This window comes from Falco peregrinus, chromosome 3, assembly GCF_023634155.1.
Source record: "Falco peregrinus isolate bFalPer1 chromosome 3, bFalPer1.pri, whole genome shotgun sequence".
Lineage (NCBI taxonomy): Eukaryota > Metazoa > Chordata > Aves > Falconiformes > Falconidae > Falco > Falco peregrinus.
In genome coordinates this window covers 9270822-9294478 of record NC_073723.1, presented here as the reverse complement: position 1 = coordinate 9294478, position 23657 = coordinate 9270822, and the positions used below count along the sequence as shown (strand labels likewise).

Below are 23657 nucleotides of genomic sequence, written 5' to 3'. Positions count from 1 at the left end.
AAATCTATTTCTTCCTGAATTTTCTTAATGATAAAGGTCTTCATGATTAATAGCCGTGCTTATTTTGTTGGCTTTAATACCATATGACCAAACATTGACAGAAGTGTATGGCTTCAAAAGCAATGTAGGTGATATACTTGAATGGTTTTAAAAAAAGCTAAATAAGTGACCTCTGCAATTTTTTTCATTCTATGTATTATCCATTTCTAGTACTTTTTAGGACTTGGATTACTTAATTCTCAAGAAAATAACCTTTACATCATCAGTATTATGTAAAATTTAAATTAAAAATAATAATGAATAAAATTAATAAAATCTAAAAACATAGTTAAGAATTATATACTTTTTCTTTAAGTAATACTTATAACCTACATAGTTATATAGGCAAAGGAATGTTACTGAACTTTATTGGATGGTTTTAGGTGTTCTTTCTCTGCTAAGTGAACACTTTTTGTGAAAAGTTTATCATATCACAGCTTTTTAAAGATCACCTAATAGCTGATAAACTCATTATTATTTTTTTTTCTTTATTCGGTTAAAGTAATTAGTGGTGAAAATTTGCTACAGTTTATTATGATGTTTTAGATGTGTCTGTTCACAACTACATTCTTGAAGATGTTTATGGTAGAAGAAAAGATCAATTTTTTCATCTTGGGCTGTTCATTCCCATTCAAAGAAGCATTGAAGTGAAAAAGAAAAAAAAAGATGATCAGTTATGAGAAAAATTAGGGGCGAAATCAGATATGTTAATTATATAAATCTACAAATTTTTAAGAGTGTTGTGGGGGTGTTACACTGCAGCAGCACTGTCCATATTTAGAACTAATTCTTCTGCAGGACTATGCATCCTCCAGAAAGCACAATAGGTGGTACTTTGAAAACAGTTAGCAAAGTAATAGTATTTAAACAAAGCAGCAATAGTGCCTTGTTTAAGGGTATACCTGCATTGGCATATGGGTTCTTCCTGAGATTTTGAATGATTAAAGGAAAATAAAACAGGTAGCAGTGTTTTTGCAGGCCTGTAGGGAAATCTCAGCCTTTGGTGTTCTGACAATTCCTGTCCCCTAAAAATGAGAAAAGGTGCAAACCTGAATTTATATTAATGTATGTCCTAGATAGTTTAGCATTTAGAAATGTCAAATAAAATTAGTCTGTAGACATGACTGTAATACAAAGTAATCATGTTTGTCATTATAATCACAGCCTGCTGCTCTGAAAGAAAGATACATGTAACCAACTTACTTCTGTAGTCATGGACTGTGAAATTTGGTTTGTTGGAAGCCTCAGTTGACAGTCTGAAGGAAAACCTTTGCCCAGCGGGTGACAAATCTTTGTCTGCTGCAGTGACAGTCTGTATCACCTGAAACCAGATTAAGATCAATTCTGAAGTCAGTTCACTCTTCTAAAAGAAGTTTTGTAGAAGTGTAAAGTGAACATCAAATGAAGCAATGGAAGCGGAATCTTGTTGGATTACTCTCATTCCCCTAACATTTGGATGCTGGAGGCAAGACGTATGAATAGTTTAGCTTCCAGAGAACTCATGATGTCTCCGAAGGTCTCACTTTGACATAGCTGAAGGAAATCAGAAAGATTTACCTTATATTCATAGCAGAAGTATTCAATAATTGTCCTTTCTACCAAAATACTAGTGATTGTTTTAGGTGAGTATTTAAAGACAGTTCACTTTGTCTGCCACTCCTACTATCACAGTTATGACCAGTACATGCTGTAGTACTTCACAAAGCTGCACCCTAATTTTACTAATTACTAATTAGTACTTCTAATTGAAGTAGAGATGGTTGAAAGGTCTGCACCATCTAGGTATGAAGAAACTTTTGGGTCCCAGAGTCTTATCCACTAGATTTCAGGTAAGTGCAGTACTTTTAAAATGTTTCATAGTAGGATTGCCACTGATCTTTTAAAGAGGAAGGCATTTTTTATGTAACAAAGGTGTAAAATAATATTTGACAGCTCAGTGCTTGTCTCAGCCTTCCCTGTGAAGGGTTCCTCTTTCAATTCTTAGTGCCTGGATAAGAAACTAAAGGTGTCTAATAAACTAGAAGTTAAATTATGTTGTATGGTAGTTAACTGAAACACATTAAACAACAAAAAAAGATGAGATAGGGATATCATATGAAGTCATAGACAAATCTGTAATAATAGCGGTAAAAATCACACAGACTGATTACATGCTACACACATACAAAGATAAGTCATTGATTACACAGCAGGCTGAATATGTTCCTTCCATGGCTGGCATCCACTCTCTAAGTTGAACAACTGAAGTTACAAGTCTTGTCTTGGAAACAGTATTAGCTGCTAATATGTATGATGGTGGGCTTTGGTGTTTTGCAGCGCTGTGTTTAATTACACAAATTTTGCACAGAAGGAGCACATGCCAACAGCTTCTCGGGCCAGCTCTACTAATGCTGGCATCACTCATGGTGTCAGGTGATATTCTGCATCTGAAATAGGTTTTGCTTGCTATGTATATATATTTCAAATTGCTTAAAAGACCCAAGCTTTCAGGAGGATTGTCTTTAGGGTTGTGCGTTCTTTTTCTCAGAATAGGACACTGAAATGTGTGTAATTCATCCTACTCCATTTATGCACTGTAGTTTTACCCTTGTCTTTAAGGAAGGGATTCCTTCTCCTGTCACAGCTATTAAATGCACAATAAAGAGTGGTTCAGGCTCATATAATCAGGGATAATAAAAATACATAGACTACAAATAGACTATAAAGGTCAACAAACAGCACTCCAAAACATATTTCCAACACAGACATTTTATTTGTAAAAGAATTCTAACTAAGATGTCATTTTCAGACCCAGAAATTTCTATTGCTATAAACAAGCAAAGAAAAGGAAAAAAAAACCCCAAAACAACAACAACAAAAAACCCAACCAAAACAGCAAGTATTACAAATTTGAAATACCTGTCCTGGCTTGGCATTTTCACATACAGATGTCTCATACGGAACTGCAATTTCAGGAGGAAACTCGTTGACATCCAGGACATTTATTATAACGTTGACTTTGCTGGTTAATAGTGGATTACCTATAAATGATTTTTAGGACAAAAACATTAAGGGATACTATGTATGTTTGTTGCATCACCAGTGTCCATGGGCTGTCATAAACTGTTTTGATCCTAGTACTGGGGAAAAGCCCTTGACTTCTGTTTATTTCTGATTTGTACTAAGGAGAAATCAGAAGCAAACTTCTTAACATTTCATACCAGACTTTGATCTGTTATTCTTCATTGGGTAAGGAAGCAACCAACATGATTACATTTATCAGACCATAAATTAAAGGATTTGAACTTGCACTTGTAATAAAAGATGCAAACTTTTCTCAGATCACTTTTCACGAAGTCTGTGGGAAATGCTTCCAATGATTAAAACAGAATTCTGTTTTGCACAATGGAATGCAAAAAATCAATATTTATTACTTAGCCAGTGTTTACATCTTCAAAATATTAAGGAGGTAAGTGGACCGTACCCATTTAGAAGGTGAGGAAAAGTAAGAGAGAAAGATACAAAGAAAAATCTTGCTGAAAGCCAGAGTCAGTGTAAACTTAGCAGTGAAACATGTAAAGCTATCAATCAACTTATGGTTAAACCATTAGGCTATGTTGTAACAGATATTATTTTTTAACTGCATAAGTATTTGCAAACAGCAAATGCATTTGTGCAAAATAAATGGTAAAAAAAACCAGTACATTGTGCTTCTTTCCATTGTCATAACAATGCAGATAGTCTTCACGAGTCACTAGATGAATTTTATAAACAAGTTTACTGGCAAATGCAATCTATGAAAGAAAGACACACTAATTCAATACAAAGGAGACAACAGTCTTTTTTACTTTATGCTGAGACCTCTTGCAACATAGATACATAAAAAAACAGTTTAGCTGGTGAGTGAAAAGGGTAATTATTTTGCATAAGAGTGGCAGCCACTAAACAAAACAGTTCAAGAAATATATACTATGAATCAAGGTGGTGTAGGAGTGACAGCATGGGGTCATGATTTCAAGTACCAGAAAAGTTTTCTTGAATCTTCAAGCATCAATATTAGAATCACAGAATGGTTTGGGTTGGAAAGGACCTTAAAGATCATCGAGTTCCAACCCCCCTGCCATGGGCAGGGACACCTTCCACTAGACCAGGTTGCTCAAAGCCCCATTCAACCTGGCCGTGAACACTTCCAGGGATGGGGCATCCACAGCTTCTTTAGGCCACCTGTTCCAGTGCCTCATTACCCTTATAATGAAGAGTATCTTCCTTATATCTAACCTAAAGCTACTGTTTTTAACAGAACTACGTGATCACATAGTGGTCAGAGTTGAAAAGGACCTCTTAAGATCATCTTGTCCAAGCCCCTGCTAAAGCAGGTTCACCTACAGCAGCTCACACAGTTGTGTCCAAGCAAGTTTTGAATGTCTCCAGAGAAGACTCCACAACCTCTGGCCAGCTTCTTCCAATGCTCTGTCACCCTCAAAGTAAAAAAAAGTGTTCCTTGTAAGCAGATGGAACTTCTGTGTTGCAGTTTGTGCCTGTTGCCCCTTGCCCTGTCGCTGGGCACCACTGAAAAGACCCTGGCCCCATCCTCTTGACACTCACCCTTAAGATATTTGAATGCATTGATAAGATCCCCTCTCAGTCTTCTCCAGGCTAAACAGGCTAAGCTCTCTGAGCCTTTCCACATAAGGCAGAATCTCTGTAGCCCTTTATACATCTTTGTAGCCCTTTCCTGGACCCTCTCCAGCAGTTCCCTGTCTCTCTTGAACTGGGGAGCCCAGAACTGGACACAGCACTCCAGATGCAACCTCACCAGGGCAGAGTAGAGGGAGGGATAATCTCCCTTAACCTGTTGGTCAGGCTTCTTCTAACTCCCCCCAGGACCTCACTGGCCCTCCTGGCCACCAGAGCACACTGCTGGCTCATGGGCAACTGTCCACCAGGACTTCCAGGTGCTTCTCTTCAGAGCTGCCTTCCAGCAGGTGAACCTCAGCCTGTGCTGGTGCATGGGATTGTTCCTCCCCGGGTGTAGGACCTTACACTTGCCTTGGTTGAACTTCATTGTGTTCCACTAGGCACCGACTCTCCAGCCTCCCCAGGTCTCACTGAATGGCAGCGCAACCTTCTGGTATACCAGCCACTCCTCCCAGTTTTGTATCATCAGCAGAGATGAACACTTTGTCCCTTCACCCAGCTCATTGATGAGTAAGTTGAAAAAGACTGGACCCAGTACTGACCCCTGGGGAACATCCATAGCGACAGGCCTCCAGCTACACTCTGCACTGCTGATCACAACTCTCTGAGCTCTTCCATTCACCCAGTTCTCAATCCACCTTACTGTCCACTTGGCCTATCACTACATGTTCTTGTGAAAGATCCCTCTCCAGCTTTCTTGTAGGCCCCCTTGAGGTAGTGGAAGGCTTCTGTAAGGTCTCCCTGGAGCCTTCTCTTGTCCAGACTGAACAACCTCAGCTCCTTCAGCTTGTCTTCATAGGAGAGGTGCTCCAGCCCTCTGATCCATCTTCATGGTCCTCAGTGGACCCTTCAGATTATTTGCATTAGCTGCTTACTTTGTAGTTTGAATAAATCTTCACATTTCAGTTGTTTATAACTAACACAGCAAGGAGCAAAGCCTCTTCATGGTGGCACTGTAGAAATTTTACATTATTTCTTTCTTGGTTTTAGCATTTTCAAGAGGCCTCTGTCAAAGTTAAAAGGTATTTCCCAATGCTTCCCTAGTTAAGTAGGATCAGCTGCAAGTAGAAGTGTGCTGTACCTGTTTACAGGTAGTGGGTAAATTGACCATCTTGCAAACTCAGCTTAGAATCTAAAAAACAACAAAAAACCCCAACGAAACCAAACACACAACAAAAAAACACTACCCATATCACACAATATTTAATGTTACTTCCTATGAACATACCTAATTAATAGTGAACATATCTAATAGGAACTCTTTGAATCCTCATTCATTTCCAATTTAGAGTCATCCCTGCTCACAAAATGTCTCTTTGGAGAAAGGCATTGTGTCCTATGAATGAAAACAGGTTGGTCTAGCAGCTGGCAATTAGGCAGTGATTCTATAGATGCCTAAAGAGCTGGAAGAAATCTAGATCACCTGCTCGTAGTTGAATTGTTTCCTTTGTATAAGAGGAAACAAAAAAGTTCTAAGAAGTTATTTTAGTCAGTAGAGTGCAGGACCTCGACTCTGAATATATACAGAGAGCAGAAAACCGCTGAGTAGGTCAAGTTCACTCAGTTACCAGCAGAAACAACCAAACTTGAAATTTCTCTCCTAGAAGTACTCATTGCAAAGAACACAGCAACTCACAGAGAGCAACTTAGGTTTTCCTTTAGGTTTTGTGTGTTTATTTTAAGGTAAAACACTGTCGAAGAGGAGTTCAGGATACATTCTTCACATTAGAGATTAATATGTTGCCATGAAAGCACAAACACAGATGTTACCTTGTTTCTTTTCACAAATATGTTAACAATGCTTTTCCAGTAAAATAATGAATGTATTCAAAAATTATGCATCATGTACATGGGAGATATTAGCTGATTTTGATAATTTCTGTTAAAGATATTCGTTTCCATAGTATCTTACATTTTTATATATATATATATTTTAACAGTCTATATATTATGGAACTGTATATTTTTAAATTGAACAAATGGATTTGACATACAGGGTTTCATTTTGAAATCAGCTGGCAATTAGGCAGTGACTCTATAGATGCCTAAAGAGCCAGAAGAAATCTAGATCATCTGCTCACAGTTGAATTGTTTCATTTATATAAGGGGAATGATGGCAAAGCCAGTTTAATGTATTTTTTTCTCTGACTCGATAGGGATAAAGCTGGTGGGCTTTGTTTATAACTGGCCTGTTCAAGAAATGACAATTTGCAGAATGACCATTAGGGTGCGTGTAAAAGTTGGTAGAGGGGTTGTTGCTATTATTGTCTCACAGTAAGAAAGAAAATAAGTATTTTAACAATAATATTTTTTTAAGTAACAGAACTTACTATTTTGGATCCTGTATATTTTTAAAAAGGTAAGTTCATGGAGAACTGAAAATACTTGGGTAACAACAGTGCCCGTTCCTGAGGGAAGTTTATGCAACTAATTGCAGTACTGGGCCACTTTCCTTAGATAATCATGTATTTGTCGAGGCACTACTCAGTGCACTTTTTCTCTAACAAGATATGGCAGTTTCATTGTTTCTATGTCAGCAGTGAACAAGTCACAATTATTATTTTTTTTTGTAACAGAAGTTCTTGAAATTTATCAATTTACCTCCCCTCTTTTTCTTCAGATTTTTCTTCCCTTTATCTTTTTTTTTGGTTGTATGCAGTATGTCACCCCTCAAACCCCAGCTTTTTCTTCTGTGCTAGCTCTTAGTCAGACAACTGCATGTAAAGTTTTGACAGATAGTATACCTTAAATCCTTCAAAATATTGCCAATTACTGGCATAGTACAGGTATGGCAATTGTTTTTAATGCTGTGGATAATGGTCAATGTATAAATATTTTGAGGTACACTGAAATGAGCCACAAATATGTTTTAATTGTAGATTCTTGACTAGGAAATTGTTAAAACTGAGAATTTCATAATATAACCTACCTGCTACAGCTCTACATAAACATTACGTGTGCTGGGAAGGTGCACAGACAAGTAAACATGGAAGTTTTAGCTAGCTTTAATTACTCTTGGGAATAATAAACAGATTTACATCAAGTTTATGAAAACTTCTGCCTTACTGCATTAAAAAAAATTACAAATCTCAAATGTTCTTTGCCCACCAACAAATCTAAATAATTAAGCTTTACTGAAACATAGACCATTATGAGACCTTCCCTCAGCATCTACCTGCCTTTCAGTTTCTCTGAAAACAAATTACAGTTCTGCTGGAATTTCTGTGTACATGTACATATATCTCCATATACTCAAAATCACTTGTGATAGTTGCCTCTGTTAGTGTATTTTTTGCCCAGACTACAGATAAAATTCAAGTGTTCATTTGACTGGTGACCTCATTATATTTTCAGGTTCCAGCGAGTGAGCCCATAGGGTTGGGGTTTTTTTTTGACATAACTACAACCAAGAATTTATATTTTTATTTTTAAAAATGCCTAAGTTCTCTCTTTCCAAAATCTCCCTCTTCCTGTTAATAGCATGTACTGCTTTTTGAAGACTCAGTGCCAAGCAATACATTGAGGAAAACTTGTTGTTTGTTTTAGAAACCTGCATTTCTGGACACATAAACACAACAGCATAAATAAGAAATATAGCAGAGGTCCTCTTCTACAACCTGTTGATGTCAACAGAAAGATGTCTCTGGCCTTTACACAACCACTGAGTGACTTGTATTCAAAGGGTTGTATGAGAATTTCAATTTGACAGAATCATGAAGGAGGAATAATGTACAGAAGGATGGCAATGAAGAAAGTTAGAGCTGCATAATACAGTGGTAAAAGGGAGTTCTTATTTAAAAAAAACCAACAAAACAAACATAAAAACACACACACCCCACTATGTAGGAGAAGACACAAAGACAAGAAATAAAAAACAAACACACACACACCACAAATCATATAGGAAAAGAAAACAAATGGTTAGGTATAAAGTCTTGGGCAGAGAAAAGACAGAAGAGCAGTGATGCAGCACACAGATTGGTTAATTTAGGGCCTTAAATTTTGACTCAATTTTAGTGGAATTTTTGAATGAGAATCAAATGAGTCTTCAATTTTTTCTGCCTTTCAAATGGAGATTGGCAGACCTGTTATTTGACTAACCTAATTTCATATGGAGTGAATTACAAAATCAGAACTCGGAACTGGAAGGTCTCCATACAGCTCCTCATGCTCTCTGTGCTGACAAAATGTTTTTCAGCTTCTGATGGAACTGCAGCAACATGAGGGCTGCTAGAAAAACCTTAATATACAGGGCTGTTTGAACGTCACAGCTAGCCTCACAGTGAGTCTGGTGAAATGATATTTATTGAGCCTTCTTAAATAATCTCTTTGCAAAACATGCACTCTTCACAGTATATTTATGCCTGAGCACTACATTCTGAAAAAAACACCACCCATTAGCATACTAATTCAGTTTGTGTCATACTTACTAACTTTACTTGCAATTATAGAGAAATTGTACTGTGCTGTGCTTTCTCTGTCCAGTAATTCATTAGTAGCAATGGTTCCTTCAGTAGCATCTATTGTAAAGTAGTTGTCCACATCATTCTTCCAATCGATAAAGTATCTGTATGTGAAAAATATTAAACAAAGTAGATGCAAATGTTCAAAGATTATTCATTTATCATAACAGCAGTCTAGCTAGCTCAAGTTTTGTTATTTTACTCTTCCCAACTACTATCACTGCAGGAAGAAGACAATAAAAAATGATTTATTTATTTCTTTTTTTGCAGAGTTGGAATGCTCAAGGGAAAATGGGATATAATAAAAGATTTAGTATTTCTGGTGTTCATATTATTTGAAAACTCTGAGCTCTCGAGAAGTTGATGTACAGCTTCTGTGACCCTGATCACTTGTACCAGTCAGTTTGGAAAGCACTAGATAGGCTTAGAGGGAAAAAAGAGAAAAGATACGTGAAATAGTGCTTAAGGTATGAATAGGAATGAAGAGTGGATCAGATCTTGTCTCTTTACATTCATTTGTAGCTGCAATAGGCTGGTAGTAGCCTCACAGGGTGTACAAAGATGTTTTCTAGTGGATGTATACAGGCTGTTGGCACTGAGTCTACTCAAAAGTCCATCTCCTAAGGGATGTTGGCATTCACAGTATGGGAGATGGAGAAGAATGCGGTTGTTCCCCCACATATATAGGAGCAATAAAAGACTCTTTGCCTTTGGGAATAATAGGCAACTTCAGCTTTCACTGGAGCTGTGAGGAACTGGGGGGAAAGGGTGTGTGTGGGATATACCATTGGTTGTTTTGTTCTCCTAAGCCTTTGTCGAAAGTAGGAACACAGAACAAATTCAAAACTCAGAATGTGTACTTATTTGTTATTTATACTTAGCAAGGACTTAATAGAAAGCAGAGATGCACTTGTAAACATAGCTGCTTAAAAGCAATCTGATAATTATTCCAAACCCATCTGCCTTAAATGCTAATTAATTTGAAAATCTGTTTTCACATTTGATGCTACTATTTGTAGGTATAACAGAATAATAATTTTTCTGATGCAGTGCCACCAGCTACTAATTTCTTTTACATTGCTACTCTCTTCATATCTTGATGATGTTTCTCAAAAGCTAGGCAGGATGAAACTGAGAAAGCCATTTGTGAGCAGTAGGCAATAAGAACAAAACCGCACTCAACAGCAAGTACATTTAGAAGATCATAAAGGCCAGAGGAATGTTCCTATGGCATCACATTGCATGTAAACTAATGAGAACAAGCATAAAAGCTATTATTTCCTTCTCTGATTAGTGTGATTTATGGAAAGAATATATGGGGAATATAATGATAAACAATGTTTACTGCTGTAGAAGGAAGCAGTGGTAGAAAGGGATATTCCCAAAGGAAATATATCAGATTGGGACTCAAGAATGCCAATAGCTCAGGAAGACTTGAATAGCAAAAAAAATCACCAGTAAGGTACCATGGTCATTTGGAAGCATTTTGTTTAATCAAAATTACAAGAAAATCCTATCTGTAGATTAAATAAGTTATTTATTCAATTGACAGGCAACATTAACACTTATTTGAAAAGCCTCAGAAAAATTTTGCTAGAGGCAAATTTTATAGTTTTGCGCAGCTGAGCAGGCACATTTTCTTAAATGTGATATTACTGTCTACCCACATTTCTAATTTCAATTTCATTCTGCAAAATCTGTTTGACATAAAAAATTTTGAAAAATATAAGCCATTTAATTAGAAATATCATTACACTGAGATACTCTTTAGGGAGCAGTAAAATTACTCTTTCAGGCTTTGCATGTTTAATAGATTGTAGTTTCTTCCAAAATTAAATATGCAGCCACAAACAAATAAATGGGATCAAAGCATGAGAAAGTAACTTTGCTTATCTTTCCCCTTAGGAAGATTAGTTTTGTCTAAGTACTCTACACACCACAGCATGAGCCAGGGAAGAAAACTCAGGACTTATTCAAAGCACGGCATAGGTGATAGCCTCCTCCACCAAGAAGCTTATATAGAAAATAGAATATGAAATAGAATAGAATATAGAAAAAGAAATATGAAAAATATGAATATATAGAAAATATATTCAGTTTGAAGACTGTTGCATTTGAAGTTGCATTCAAGCATGAATATTTTTAGGATCTGAATCTGATCGTTTATACTGAAGCATTCAGACAGGTGATTAACTTCATGCACAAGCCTAGTATGCCTACTCCAAAACATAATCATTGGCAGGATCAAAGTCCACAATAAGCACTGCAAGATTAGCACAATTCCTGCTGATACTAATGGCAGAATTCCTCTTTGCTTCTGTGGAAGTGGGTTCTGTGGGAATTGAACAGTTTGATTAAAACAGAACTGTAGCAGTTGTTCCAAATTCATTGTCTTCACCTGTGTTAACACTGTGTTAACTATTATGTCAGCATTGTTAGCATTTATTTTTTTTTTTTAACTGTGGCATTATCTTTAAAGACATTGCTTCCTTCTCTTTCCATGTACTGCACAAATGGTAAAATCAACAAGGGTGGAACAGTCAGCTTCTCTCATCCTAAGAAGCTATATATTCAATTATACTACAGAAGAAAGAGGAGTAGAAATTATTGGAGATGTATTGTAAAATATATATATATTTACAGGAAAAACTGCAAACAAGCAGCCATTCTTTTTCCTTTCATTGGTTGTCCATGCGCCATACACATGAAAACCTACCTGGCAGAAAATAATCTTACAGATAGCTCTTCTGGACATACTATTGCTCCCAGATACTTTAGTAAGTCTGTAAGGCTTAGTAAAAGAGTTGACCCCATATGGCTGCTTTTCAAATGGGAAAATTTCAAATACTTTTCAAATTTCCCAAAGGGAAGTAATTTTGGGGGGAGGCTGTAAAAGAAATGCAGTTTCCTTTTACATTCAAAAAATACTCTTTCATATCATCTGATGCTCAATGTGAGATTATTTGTAAACAGCACAGCAACAGTTAGTCTCTTTCTAAGGCAAATAGTACTGCCTGAGCTCTGACTTTTACTTGGAAACACGCTTTCAAGAACAGAAGAAATGGGAAAAGCGTCTCCCATCAAAAAAATCAGTAAGTTTCCAGGTATAAACCATGGTATCTGGGGCATAAAGCCCTACATTTCCTGTTAGACTGTGACGCAAAGAGGAACACTGTTGAAATACTGGTATTAGGACAGCTGTCTAGATCTTCTAGTCATGGTCTAGCAGTCTGAAGCAAGTGTGATGGGTCTGTCTGACTGCTCATAGTGCCTGAAAGACAGATCATGGATAACTGCACTAATCCCAAGAGGCAGCTCCCTCCTTGAAAAGTTAAGAAGTTACTTGTTGACATAGGACACAACAGTATTATTTTTCAGAAGCACTTAAACAGGCCTGCTTGGCAGCTCTGAGTACCAGGACATTGATATACATTTCATAGTCACTGAGAGGGATGAAACTTTGAACTATATGTCCCCCTGAATATTCTTCCCAGCAGAGGACTGTATTCCAGATCATATTATTCAAGGCAGAGGATGTGTGGGATAAGTGTGGAAGGATAACACCTTTGCTAACATTGTCTGAGTATTCTCAAAAATAACTGTATTTGTACATCAAGTAGGACAGAAATGATAGAATGGAAATATTTGGTCTATAAAATGACAAGAGTCAAGTCTGTAGGACTGTCATCCAGAGTGTTCACAAAGACACACGATGTCCTCTTAAGAGGTCCAAGAATAATTTGCATTCATCTTGCCTAAATGGTGAAGCTGTGTGTAGCTCATGGGATCTCACAGGGCGCTCCTCCAAAAGAGGGCTCATCTTCTTTTAAAGAGCAGAGGACAATAGGGAAGACCGTGTGGACTCTATTTGCAGCACAGAACGTAGCAGAGTGCTTGATGGAGTGCTGTTGAATACATGAGTGACTGCAGATCACCCTTGTGAGGATAACAGGAACTCTGAGCCATCAAGCAGACAACTGGAGTTGCTTCAGAGTTATACCATGACTAAAAGAAATGGACAGCTATCCTGCTGCTGCTATGGAAATATGCATGACAACATGCTCAGGACGGATGGGAAGTAGCAGGAAGCTAGGGAGGCTGTGAAGCTCAGGACTTCAGTTATGTTTTTTGTCCTAAAAATGTGGAGGGGAAGACTTACCCTGCCTAGTCACAGATGGCCTTTGGAACAGTGGGTGTCCATCCTCACCACCAAAAGTTTACAAACCTTGCCAAAGTCCCTCTTTGTTGTTCTGTCTTGATAGCGACAGCAGTGGTGACACAATGCAACAAAAGAATCATGTAACTGCATGCAACAACTTACAATATATCTTTTTGTTTTTTTTTAATTTGATGCTTAAACACAATGCAGAGTATGTATTTGTGTGTCCATGCATTGGCCCTAATTGGGAATTTACCAGCTGTTCCCAAAATTGCAGAGGAAGGCATATTGTAGCTTGGACATAGCTCAAAAAGGGGCTTTTAGGAGAAAGTTACAAAGTCCTTTGCAAGGCAATAGCTATTTTTTTCCTTTTTCCAAAATTCAGCTGAGGATTCTAGTCTTGCTAGTATTACCTTGATAATGAATAACGTATACTGTTACGGTTTCATACGCAAATCCCCATTGAATTCCATATACGTGCACACATTCTTATGTATGACAAGTTTCTGTTGAATTTCTACCAGCTAAAAAAATATTAGAACCACCATCGGTACTCAGTATCATTTTCTCTTCCCAGCTCTCTTTTGATAGTGTTTTATTGTCTCCAGAGGAGGACAATTGCAAAGTACTGGCCTAACTGTTTTTTTCTATGCTTTTCAAGACCATAAGGACACCTTATTGTGAGCTGATTGTGGTTGTTGGGATTGTTCTAGTGACAGAAGCACTCTCAGGTCTTCTTTTGAACAGGGTGTCATAAATGCAGAGAAGGTAAAACTAACAAAGAATCAAGAGGTACCAGAAAAATTTCCCAGTTACACAATGCTGGCATGGTGAAAGCTGGGTCATATCAAGGTCTAAGCGCTCTCTTGTGCATTCCTAGCCCAGAGGCACCCCAATGTATTTATCCTTGCTTGTACTCGCATGTAGCTGACAACTACATCTATCCATACTGAAAAGCAGTATCCAGGTCTCAGTCAAGCTGCTTTGACATTTTAGACTGAAAGGTCCCAGAGACTAATTAATGGAGTGAAGTTGCAATACCTTGCTAATATACACCCATGCCTCCTCAAAAGTAAGAGCAACTAGCAGGAACAGTCTTGCATAACTGCCATTTCACTGCCTGTGAGACATGAGGGGACTTATGAATGTGGAGAAAAAATATTTGTTTCCAGAAAGTTTTCTTTCTGATACTGCACCTGAAAGATGAACAGGCAGAGCACTTGGCAACATGGCTAAACTCAGAGCATCTGAAATGGAATATGCAGTTCTTAAAATTTGTTCATGATATCACAGCCATGCAATTCAAGCCAGGAAATGAGCAAGGTAAGACATATATAAGTGTGTGTATTTTAGAAGAAAAGATTGTTTTAAAACCAGACTGGGAGGATTAAGGCCAAATGACACTGAAGTAAAACTCTAAAGCATAAACCTTAAAAGAGTGCTAAAGCACAGATGATCGGTACTACCATCACTTACCAGTGGTGGCAAACATAAGGAGGAGAGCTCTGACCTGTCCAAGCTGCTGAAAGTAACAGTGAAAAAAAGACACCGTCTGCACCCTTTGTCACTGTTTGTATAGTAAACAGGGAAGGGAAACATGGACCATGACCCTAGAGATGCTGTTAAGCTAAAGGCACTCAGACCAAACTTGCTTCTGCCACGATAGCATGCATAAAGAAAATCATCTGAAGGAGTAAAGCACATTATTCAATTGGAATTGGCATGAAAATGGAAAGGAATAATCCAATTCAGTGAGCAGTAATGCATTTAACGTTTAATTACTGGCTTTCCCTTTTTGTTTTACTGTTCCATAAATAAAGAACAGTAATCACAACCAGCCTCCTCAAAGAAGAAAAGAAAAAAAGCCAATAACCAAACCTCAACAAAAAGCGAGGGGGGCATTCCTTCATTTTTTTTTTTTTTTTTTTATTTGATATAGAGCTATCTTACATCATCTGTCTTACATCAGCATATTCTTGTCTGTATTTCAATTTCCGTTGTGGAATTGTACCTTAAGCAGACTCAGATGGTGAATCTAAGAAAATCCAAATGACAAATTTTCTGTGTACACTCAATGACTTGTCTGCCAACCCCAGTTTAGAAAGTATCTTATTACTGCAAGCTGACTACAGCTTGTCAAACCCAAGCAGTGGAATGAAGAATTTTAGATGTAAGAAAATTCCTGATGCAACGGGAAAAAAAGAGATTAATTACTAAGAAAAATTATGCTTTCAACTATACTTTTCCAACTAAAAATTTTTTCCAAGTATGTACTTGGTGCTAATCATACTCAGTTACATATCTGCTCTAAGGTGCAGGTCCAAATATTTTAAAATACAAACACATATTTTTTAAGATTGCAGTTATTAAAAAGTAGAGAAAAAGAAAAATCACTGCTACAATGAGAAACAAGAAATTCAGACTTCAAGTCAAGCCTGAAAGAGATTAAAATGTTAGAGAATGTAATGTGTTGAAGCGTGCAAACAATTTTGTGTCCTCCAGAATCCTATCCTGGCACTGAAAATTCCTTCCTGCAATTATTAAAATGATCCATTCACTAAGTTATCTTTGTGTAAAACTCAAAATAATTGTATCACCATACGTGCATACATATATATTTGAAAAAATAAGCCAGTTCTTTGTTGGGCTTCTCAAACGTAAGTGCTGAACTCTGCTTCTTACTGGAAATATCTTCTATTCCAGTTAAGATTGAGGAATGATTGTCATAATTTTGCTAAAGGTGCCATCAAGAATTTTTAGAACAAGTCCCCTGTAGACCATGCACGCTTAGAGAAGCAATTAAGTTAAAACAACTGTAATTAGATGTAATGAAATATTTTCTTTTCCTTTGCTAAATGATACAGTCATCTGATTTATCTACTTTTAGAGCTAAATAGGATAGTTAGATTTGCAAAGTTTTCCTCAGAGCTGCAGCACTTGAATCAGTATCAGTTTTCTAGTTTCTTTTTCATACCTTCATTTGATTTAAGGATTACCCTTTTTTTCTGAGTCTTGTGGTTTTCTATTGACTTAAAAATGCTGGCTCATGGGGTTTTACAGGAGCAGCAATGGTAAATACCATTTTTTGTCCTCTGTACAGCGTGATAACATGAAATAAGATGCAATGCAGTACTTGCCTAAGAGTAGCAGACAATATCATGCAGCACCCTTGCATATCATTCATGTTGTCCTGTGTTAATACAACCCCAGGGTTCCTTCTTATATTTTTAAAGTGCCTATTATGCTGTACAACCCAGCAACTGTTGTGCTGTATACATACAAAGTATTATTTATATGAAATTAGACATTTAAAAAATAAAACACCTTTTCTTGAATAAAACTGTTAATATAAAAAAAAGATTTGAATAAATAATTTACTTAATATAATGAAAAGCAATAGCACCTCTTTTGTGCCAAAATTCCTAGTTTTTTAATACCCTGGGTTTGATACTGTGTTGCTCTGTTTGGAGGAAGTAAATCCAGTCAAACTTATCTACTCTCACATAAAAACGTAATCTGATATATTCATAGTAATAGTTATTAGAAAAATCTAATTTAATAACAGCAAAATAACACCTGAAGTTCTGCTGTAAAATTTTCCTGTCATTAAGCAAAAGATGTAAAGTCTGTGGTAATGTTCCAAAGTGGCAGATGCTGCTCTGCTAGGATGCCTTTTTTTGTTTATAGGTTTAAATAATTTATTAAGCCACCTCCCTTAATGGGAACAGAAGCTTTTTGAACCTTTGCTGAGTATCTTCAGAATACTGCTGAGATGTTAGAGGTCAAACCAAAGGAAAACCTTACTGGTCTGCCATCAGATCTTATGCTCTGGGTAATCCCTTGGGTATTAGCTGGATCCCGGAAGAACCCTAACCATGCTGATACATAATAATCTCAATACTTAAGTTTTTGGGCTTTGTTTTTTGTTTGTTTGTTTGGGGTTTTTTGGTTTGTTTGTTTTGGGTCTTTTTTTGGGCGGGGGGGGGGGGGGGGGGGGGGATACCAGGAATGAAGAAAATATCCCCCAAAAACCTCTAACAAACAAAAAATAAACTCTAGCTGAAATGTTAAAAGGAACCAGCTCTGCCATTCACTACTATCTGACTATTGCCATTAAATCTTAACATTTCTCCTAAATGCCCAGACATAGTCACAGAAGGGTTTCTGCTGCTGTTCCTGTTAAGTTTAAATGGTTATCTCCTACTCTTACTTCCCTCTCTGCTTCTAATCAGTATTAGTACTACAGTTCTCCCAAATGCATTTTCCTTTTAAAATGGAATGGGCCAGGTTGTAAAGGAGTAGTTTGTTTTCAGCTGGTTTCTAACCTAAGCTGTTTCACAAATTGGGTTAATTGACAGTTGTGCTTACAGAGTTGATATTAATAAAGCTCTCATGGGTAATGCTTTGAAATGAACATCTCAAAGTTGCATATTCAGATGCAACCAAAAAATGAGCAGCCAATGTAGTTGGTCTAACGTGCTCTAAGCATCTTTACTACCATATCATAACACAAAACCAACAAGGTGAATGTAGGTAGAAAGGTCTTAGTGGCATTGCTTTATTCACAGGTAGCAAAACCTAGAGATTGATGTGCGGGTGATGCTATCTATGTAAGTGGCACAGTTGTCTTTCATATTATACCAATCACACTTGCCACACCTAAAAATGAATGCACCCCCAATTTACTGATATGTTAAAATATTTCTGACAGTTTTACCATGACTTTTCTTTCATCATTCCACTCAAAATGACATATTTCTTTATGATTCAGTAGAGATTTTTGAAGGTATGTAGTACAGCTATAAAGCTGTTGTAATAGTTCAAGCTGAGCAATTTTGAAGATCCCACTGAAGTAATGTCTCTACTCTTTTAGTGGAAGGATAACTTTGTATTTGTTAATATATTTTGGCTTAAAAAGCGGAGAGGTTTTGGATTATTTTGGTAGAAGCCAAAATAAGTTGTTGTACTCCTCTGTCCCCTTTTCCAAAGCAGTTCAGCAGTGTAATTTCTTGGACTGATATCCTGTGATCTGTACTTCAGCCTTCCCAGAATGAATCTTGTCTATACTGCACATCAGATAGGGGATGCCTTGAAGAAGGACAGATGGAATTGCTGTATTTTGGGAGAAAGAGCAACCACTTCTAGTCAGAATGTCCCATGTGTATCATTTTCATGCCTTTCTTATAACACAGGATCTTTCACAGGAAAAAATAACACAGTTTGAATCTTCTGCATACAGCATGACTAGGTTCACAGTCCTTCATACATGGCTGCATTCCGTATTTCTAATCAGGAGATTGAATCAGGTTAGTGATTTTAACAGTCTGTAGCTTACCTGATCTGGGATGAGAGATACCAGTGCAAACAAATTATACTTTGCTCCTTTAGTGAAAATCAACCATCATGTAGAATTAGCTGACAAGGAAGCAGTGGCTGGAGACAGCCAGACTGCAGCAATGGGTCAGAGTCAAGCGAGGGAAGTTGTTCAACACGAGGGAAGCTGTTAAACTTTTCATAAGATTTATAAATCTTACATAAGAACTTTAGTAGAACACACTGAGCAATATAGAAAATAAAATGTGCTGCAGTTCAGTTATCAGCCCTTCCAAACTGCCAGTTCTGCCTGTCTACAAATTCCTGTCCTTCCTCCCCCCTCTCCCTTTAAAGGTTTTGTTCATTTGCGTATCACACCCTTCAGTCAGCTCCACTGTCTGATCTGCGTTTCTCATTACCAGCTGGCTATCTTATCAAAAGCCATTGTCATTTCGAAAATGCATTGTTTTTATTCGATTTTAACATCATTTTTCCTGCTTCATTGAGCAGGCATAACGGCAAGACAGTCAGGCAGAAGGAAAGCTTTGTCCTGTGGTTTAATGAAGTCTCAGTTGTTTGGACTGTGAGCAGCAGCAGAAGACAGGTTGGACTTAACACCCTCACTCCAGGCATAGCAGTCAATATTGCTGTGAAGGGAAAGCAGCACAGCACTTTCTCTAACAGCACCACAAATTAAAGGCCCTGAATACCATTTCACCCTGATTTTGAAAGGTGCATATTTGCCCTCTGCAGTGCTGCCCAGGGCCTGTCCTTTCCACCTTCACCCTGCCCACAGCGTCAAGGATCCGCCACCCGCCTTCCCCAAGGCACCCAGTCCCTGGAGGGCGTGTTGACATTCAGTGAAGAGCAGAGCAGAGCTCCTGCTTTGCTGGTTTTAGGTGGGCAAAGGGTGTGCTGGGCTGGGCATCTGGACGTGCATCAGTACCTCTATCCATGGGCAGAGAGAGTACAGAAAGAGAGGGAGCAAAGGATTCTGAGCGGGCCTCCCCAACCCTCAAGAAAGCTGAGAGAAGGAAAACAAATGTGATGACTTTGTCAGAAATTCAGCCTCAATATATATACGCTGAAACTTTATTTTGTACTTGGGCACATGGGATCTAAAACCCACAGCGTAAGGTGGAGATGCTTCCTGGGCCTCTGTTTCCAGGCCTGGCCTGAAATGCTTCATCTCCTGACAAAGTGCTAAGGCAGTAAGCAGCATAGCTGCCATAGAACAGAGCAGGCCTAGTGGCATAAATTCAACAGGAATAATCTTTGATAGCTTTACTTTTGCATCATGTAAATATTAGCTCTGTTCTACATCTTTTGGATACTAAAATCTGAACAAATCTCTCATATTTTTCCCAGAAAAAAGCTGACGTAAAAAGCTCATGCTGAGACAATCAAAGAAAAAGCAAACAACAGCAATCATGCTGACCCTAAAGCAAACTGCATCACCCAGCAGAGAATTTATTGCTTCCTTAGATCGTCAGCTGGGACTCACTTGACTTGTCAGCTGGATCTGCAAGAAGAAACACTCAGTGAAGTCGGGAACTGGAGTCTGCATTGTTGCTTTGAAGCTGGTTTGGTGAAGCTCTCATAAAGCAAGAGATTTTTCAGGACAGCTCTGACAGTGCAGGAGCTGTTGCATTTTCCTTTTTTGTTTCTCCTCTCCAATCCTCTGCATGTATAAAGGAACCCAGAATCTGCAGAGATCAATATAAGGATGGGGTCACCTTTTCAAAGGTTTTACAGATTTCATGAGGGCCCCAGGCAAAAGCTGCTGTTGAAGCACCTCATTGCCCCCCCTTGCATGCTAATGGTCTGACCTGAGCCAAGTCAGGTCCCATCATTTGCCTCTAAAATTGGTTCTTCTCTCCTCCTAGCTGAGCCGGAATTTCTGCGCTGTGTTTCCTCCACACTGTTTTCAGATTTACTGCCTAAAATAATCTGTTATTATAAATCTGTAGATACTATTTACATGAATGCTGACATCAGTTTTTTAAACTATTTGCTTTTGTGTTTGCCCATACTGAACCTCAGCTTTATATTTAGATTATCTTTGCTCCTTTTCACATCCAGCCATCTTAGATGATTCTAGATTGCCAGTCTCTCTGTTTCAGCTTAGAGAAGATGGAAGTGGCAGAATCACAGAAGACTGAGGTTGGAAGGGAACTTTGGAGGTCATCTGGTCCAACCCCCCTGCTCAAGCAGGGTCACCTATAGCCAGTTGCCCAGGACCATGTCTAGGTGTGGGTTTTTTTAATATCTCTGTGGAAGGATGCTCCAGCACCTTCCTGGACAACCTGTGCCGGGGTTCAGTCATCCACACAGTTAACAAAGAATTTCCTGATGTTCAGAAGGAACCTCCTGTGTTTCAGTTTGTACCCACTGCCTGTGGTCCTGACACTGGGCACCACTGAAAACAGCCTGGCTCTGTCCTCTTTGCACCCTCTCTTCAGGTATTTATATGCATTGTTAAGACTTCCCTAAACCTTCCCTTCTCCAGACTGAACAGTACCAGCTCTCTCAGCTTTTCCTTATAGAAGGGATACTCCAGTCCCTTCACCATCTTCATTGCCCTTTGCTGGACTCTCTCCAGTATGTCCACATCTCTCTTGTACTGGGAAGCCCAGAACTGGACACAGTAAAAATACAAGTATCTGAGATCTGTCTGCATCTACAGTCAGGATGTAACTGAAACTGACGAACACGTAGATGCCAAAAAGTGTGTAACTCTCAAAACCCCTGTTGTTTAAACTTAATTAAAAAGCCTGAAAGCCAAAAAAAAAAACCCAAAAACCCAACCAAAAAAAAAAGCAACGACTCCCCCAAAAAAACCTACAAAACCCCCACCCACAACACCCACCCCCCCCAAAAAAAAAATCCCAACAAATATATACGAAACTATATGCCATTATTATTTAAACATAATAATGAACTTTAGCATTTTAGGACAGCAAAGTAAAGCCAATGTTTACAAGCAGACCTAAAGGAGAAATTTAGATTGAAAGGACTTGGTATCTGACTAGGTTGCCATAGTTAAAATACTTATTCTTTTAGAAAGGGATGTAAGATCTTTAATTAAAAATGTTGAGAAACTTAATTTTATGCTAGGAAGATGGTTTCAGGTTTGCCTTTGTGTACCACTGTGCAGAATAACCAACTAACATCCTTCCCTGTAGCATGTAAGTTTTTCTTAGATGGTTTAAGTCCTAAGCCTTCATAATTCTCTTGGTGTCAAGCCCTGAGAGGTTCACAGATTGTGGTGATATGGCTACAGCCATTAAACCTCTGTTTTAATCTCACAATTGCTTTCTAGAGTGCTTGAGAAATCCGTTGCTGGAGAACTTTGGAATAAGAGCCCTTGATCAAAAATCAGGAAGACTATTATTTGAGCTAAAGTAAAATTACAGTGTGTGCCTCTGGGATGTGAACTGGCTTTGTAAAATCATATCACCAGGTGGTACAAGTGCTCTGAAGTAAACCAGACCTATTACGGTCATATTGTTCCTTTCCCCTCACTCTGGCTGCTTAGCTATTCTCAATTAATTTAAAAGCTTTTCTGCCTTGGAGCTGAATGCATGCTTCTTGATTTTCAGCATCCACTTCTCTCACAAACAGGTCATTCACTGAAAGCTGTGGTCCATGAACTTTTGAATCTATACATACTTCTAGTTCTAAACTGACTGACATTTTATAGGTTAACTTGCTATTTTTCACAAGCTTCAGTAAATTGATGAATTACCAACTGTAAATAAATTTTACTGACCTCTCTCAGTTTTAAAATTTGGGTTTAGCTTCTTTTGACTTGCTGGAGTTGGGAAATAATATTTCATGCTGCAAGCGCTTCCAGGACATGATCTAGAAAATATGCATGTCAAATGAATCCTAGCAATCTTTTATTTGGGAAAGCCTGACTTTCCTCTAGTGCAGGCTTTCTGACTTGTGCCAGAAAGTACTCACCTTTGCTCCATGTTCCTGCAAGTCCTGTGAAAATCCACACAGACCGAAAGTCAGTCTGCATGTGCTCCAAAATGACAAAGAAAGATTTTTCAGCTCAAGCCTCTTGCTGTTTTCAATGAACAGGCTTCAGCATCACAGAGGACTAAGTAACAGTACATTTACCTTCCCCACCAAAGAATTCTGTGTGCTCCCTTCGGCCTTAAGTCCGTAGATTTAAAAGTAATGTTAAAACAAATCTTACTTTTCTTGTAGTGGCTACTTCTAGTAGCTTCAAGCTGATCACTGGAACTGAGGTACCACAGTCCTTGATTTAATACAACTGAGTCACTTGTCAACTGAGCTGTGATAACTCTCTGCTTGTGTGCACCTAATCCATTGCAAATGTGAAATAAAACATGTTAATTTAAAGTACCATGAAGGGGATTGCCATAATAATTTGTTACACACACCTTGCTTCAAGGTAAAGGTAGAGCAAACAGATAGAGTCAGTTGCTGTTGAATAGAAGGAATTCATTAAAATGTAAGAAAACAGTTCCTTTTGAAAGACAGTTTATACACAGAAAAGGAACATTTTTCTGCCTTGCGTTTGAAGAGAAGTCACCTTTCTGTTCACTCATTTAAAACCACCCAGCTGCTGAGGAGGAAGCCAGCTCATTCAAATCTAGAGAATGGCAGAGCAGTACATGGGATCATATTGGGGGGAGCTTAAGAGGAAGACAACAAAGGCATGGAGGATGCGATTGCCTGAGGTCACGACGACGAAGTCTAGGAGCCAGGGAAGAAAACAGAGTCAGAGTGAGAAAGTCAGGGAGAAATAGAAGGAGGAAGTAGGAATTGGTTGCCCTACTATCATTTCCAGTGTTGCTGGAAGGTAGGTATATGGGGTGGTTGTTGTCTATATGGTAGCTGAGTGCTCACTGAGCCAAATGAGACTGGAAATTAGGGAGGCTGGTGGCGAAAGAGCAGATGTGTCAGCCAAATATATCCATTGAGATTCAGAGAAAATGTTGGGATAGAAACCCAGTTTCTAAAGTTCTAGA

The 23657-nt window shown here is 38.1% G+C and overlaps 1 protein-coding gene across 4 annotated transcripts in view; it reads right to left on the bottom strand.

Moving 5' to 3' along the window:
• Nucleotides 1–23657, bottom strand: part of CDH12 (cadherin 12) — a 220798-nt gene that overhangs the window by 11803 nt on the left and 185338 nt on the right. For 3 of the 4 annotated variants that reach the window (XM_055800777.1, XM_005243727.4, XM_027795760.2), the window contains 3 exons: nucleotides 9147–9283; nucleotides 2938–3059; nucleotides 1243–1360 (listed from right to left, as the gene is read on the bottom strand). In XM_055800777.1, coding sequence (XP_055656752.1) covers nucleotides 1243–1360; nucleotides 2938–3059; nucleotides 9147–9283 — 377 coding nt within the window. Of the gene's footprint in view, nucleotides 1–947; nucleotides 1065–1242; nucleotides 1361–2937; nucleotides 3060–9146; nucleotides 9284–23657 lie in introns of those variants that run through there. The other variant, XM_055800778.1, reaches the window with a different exon arrangement.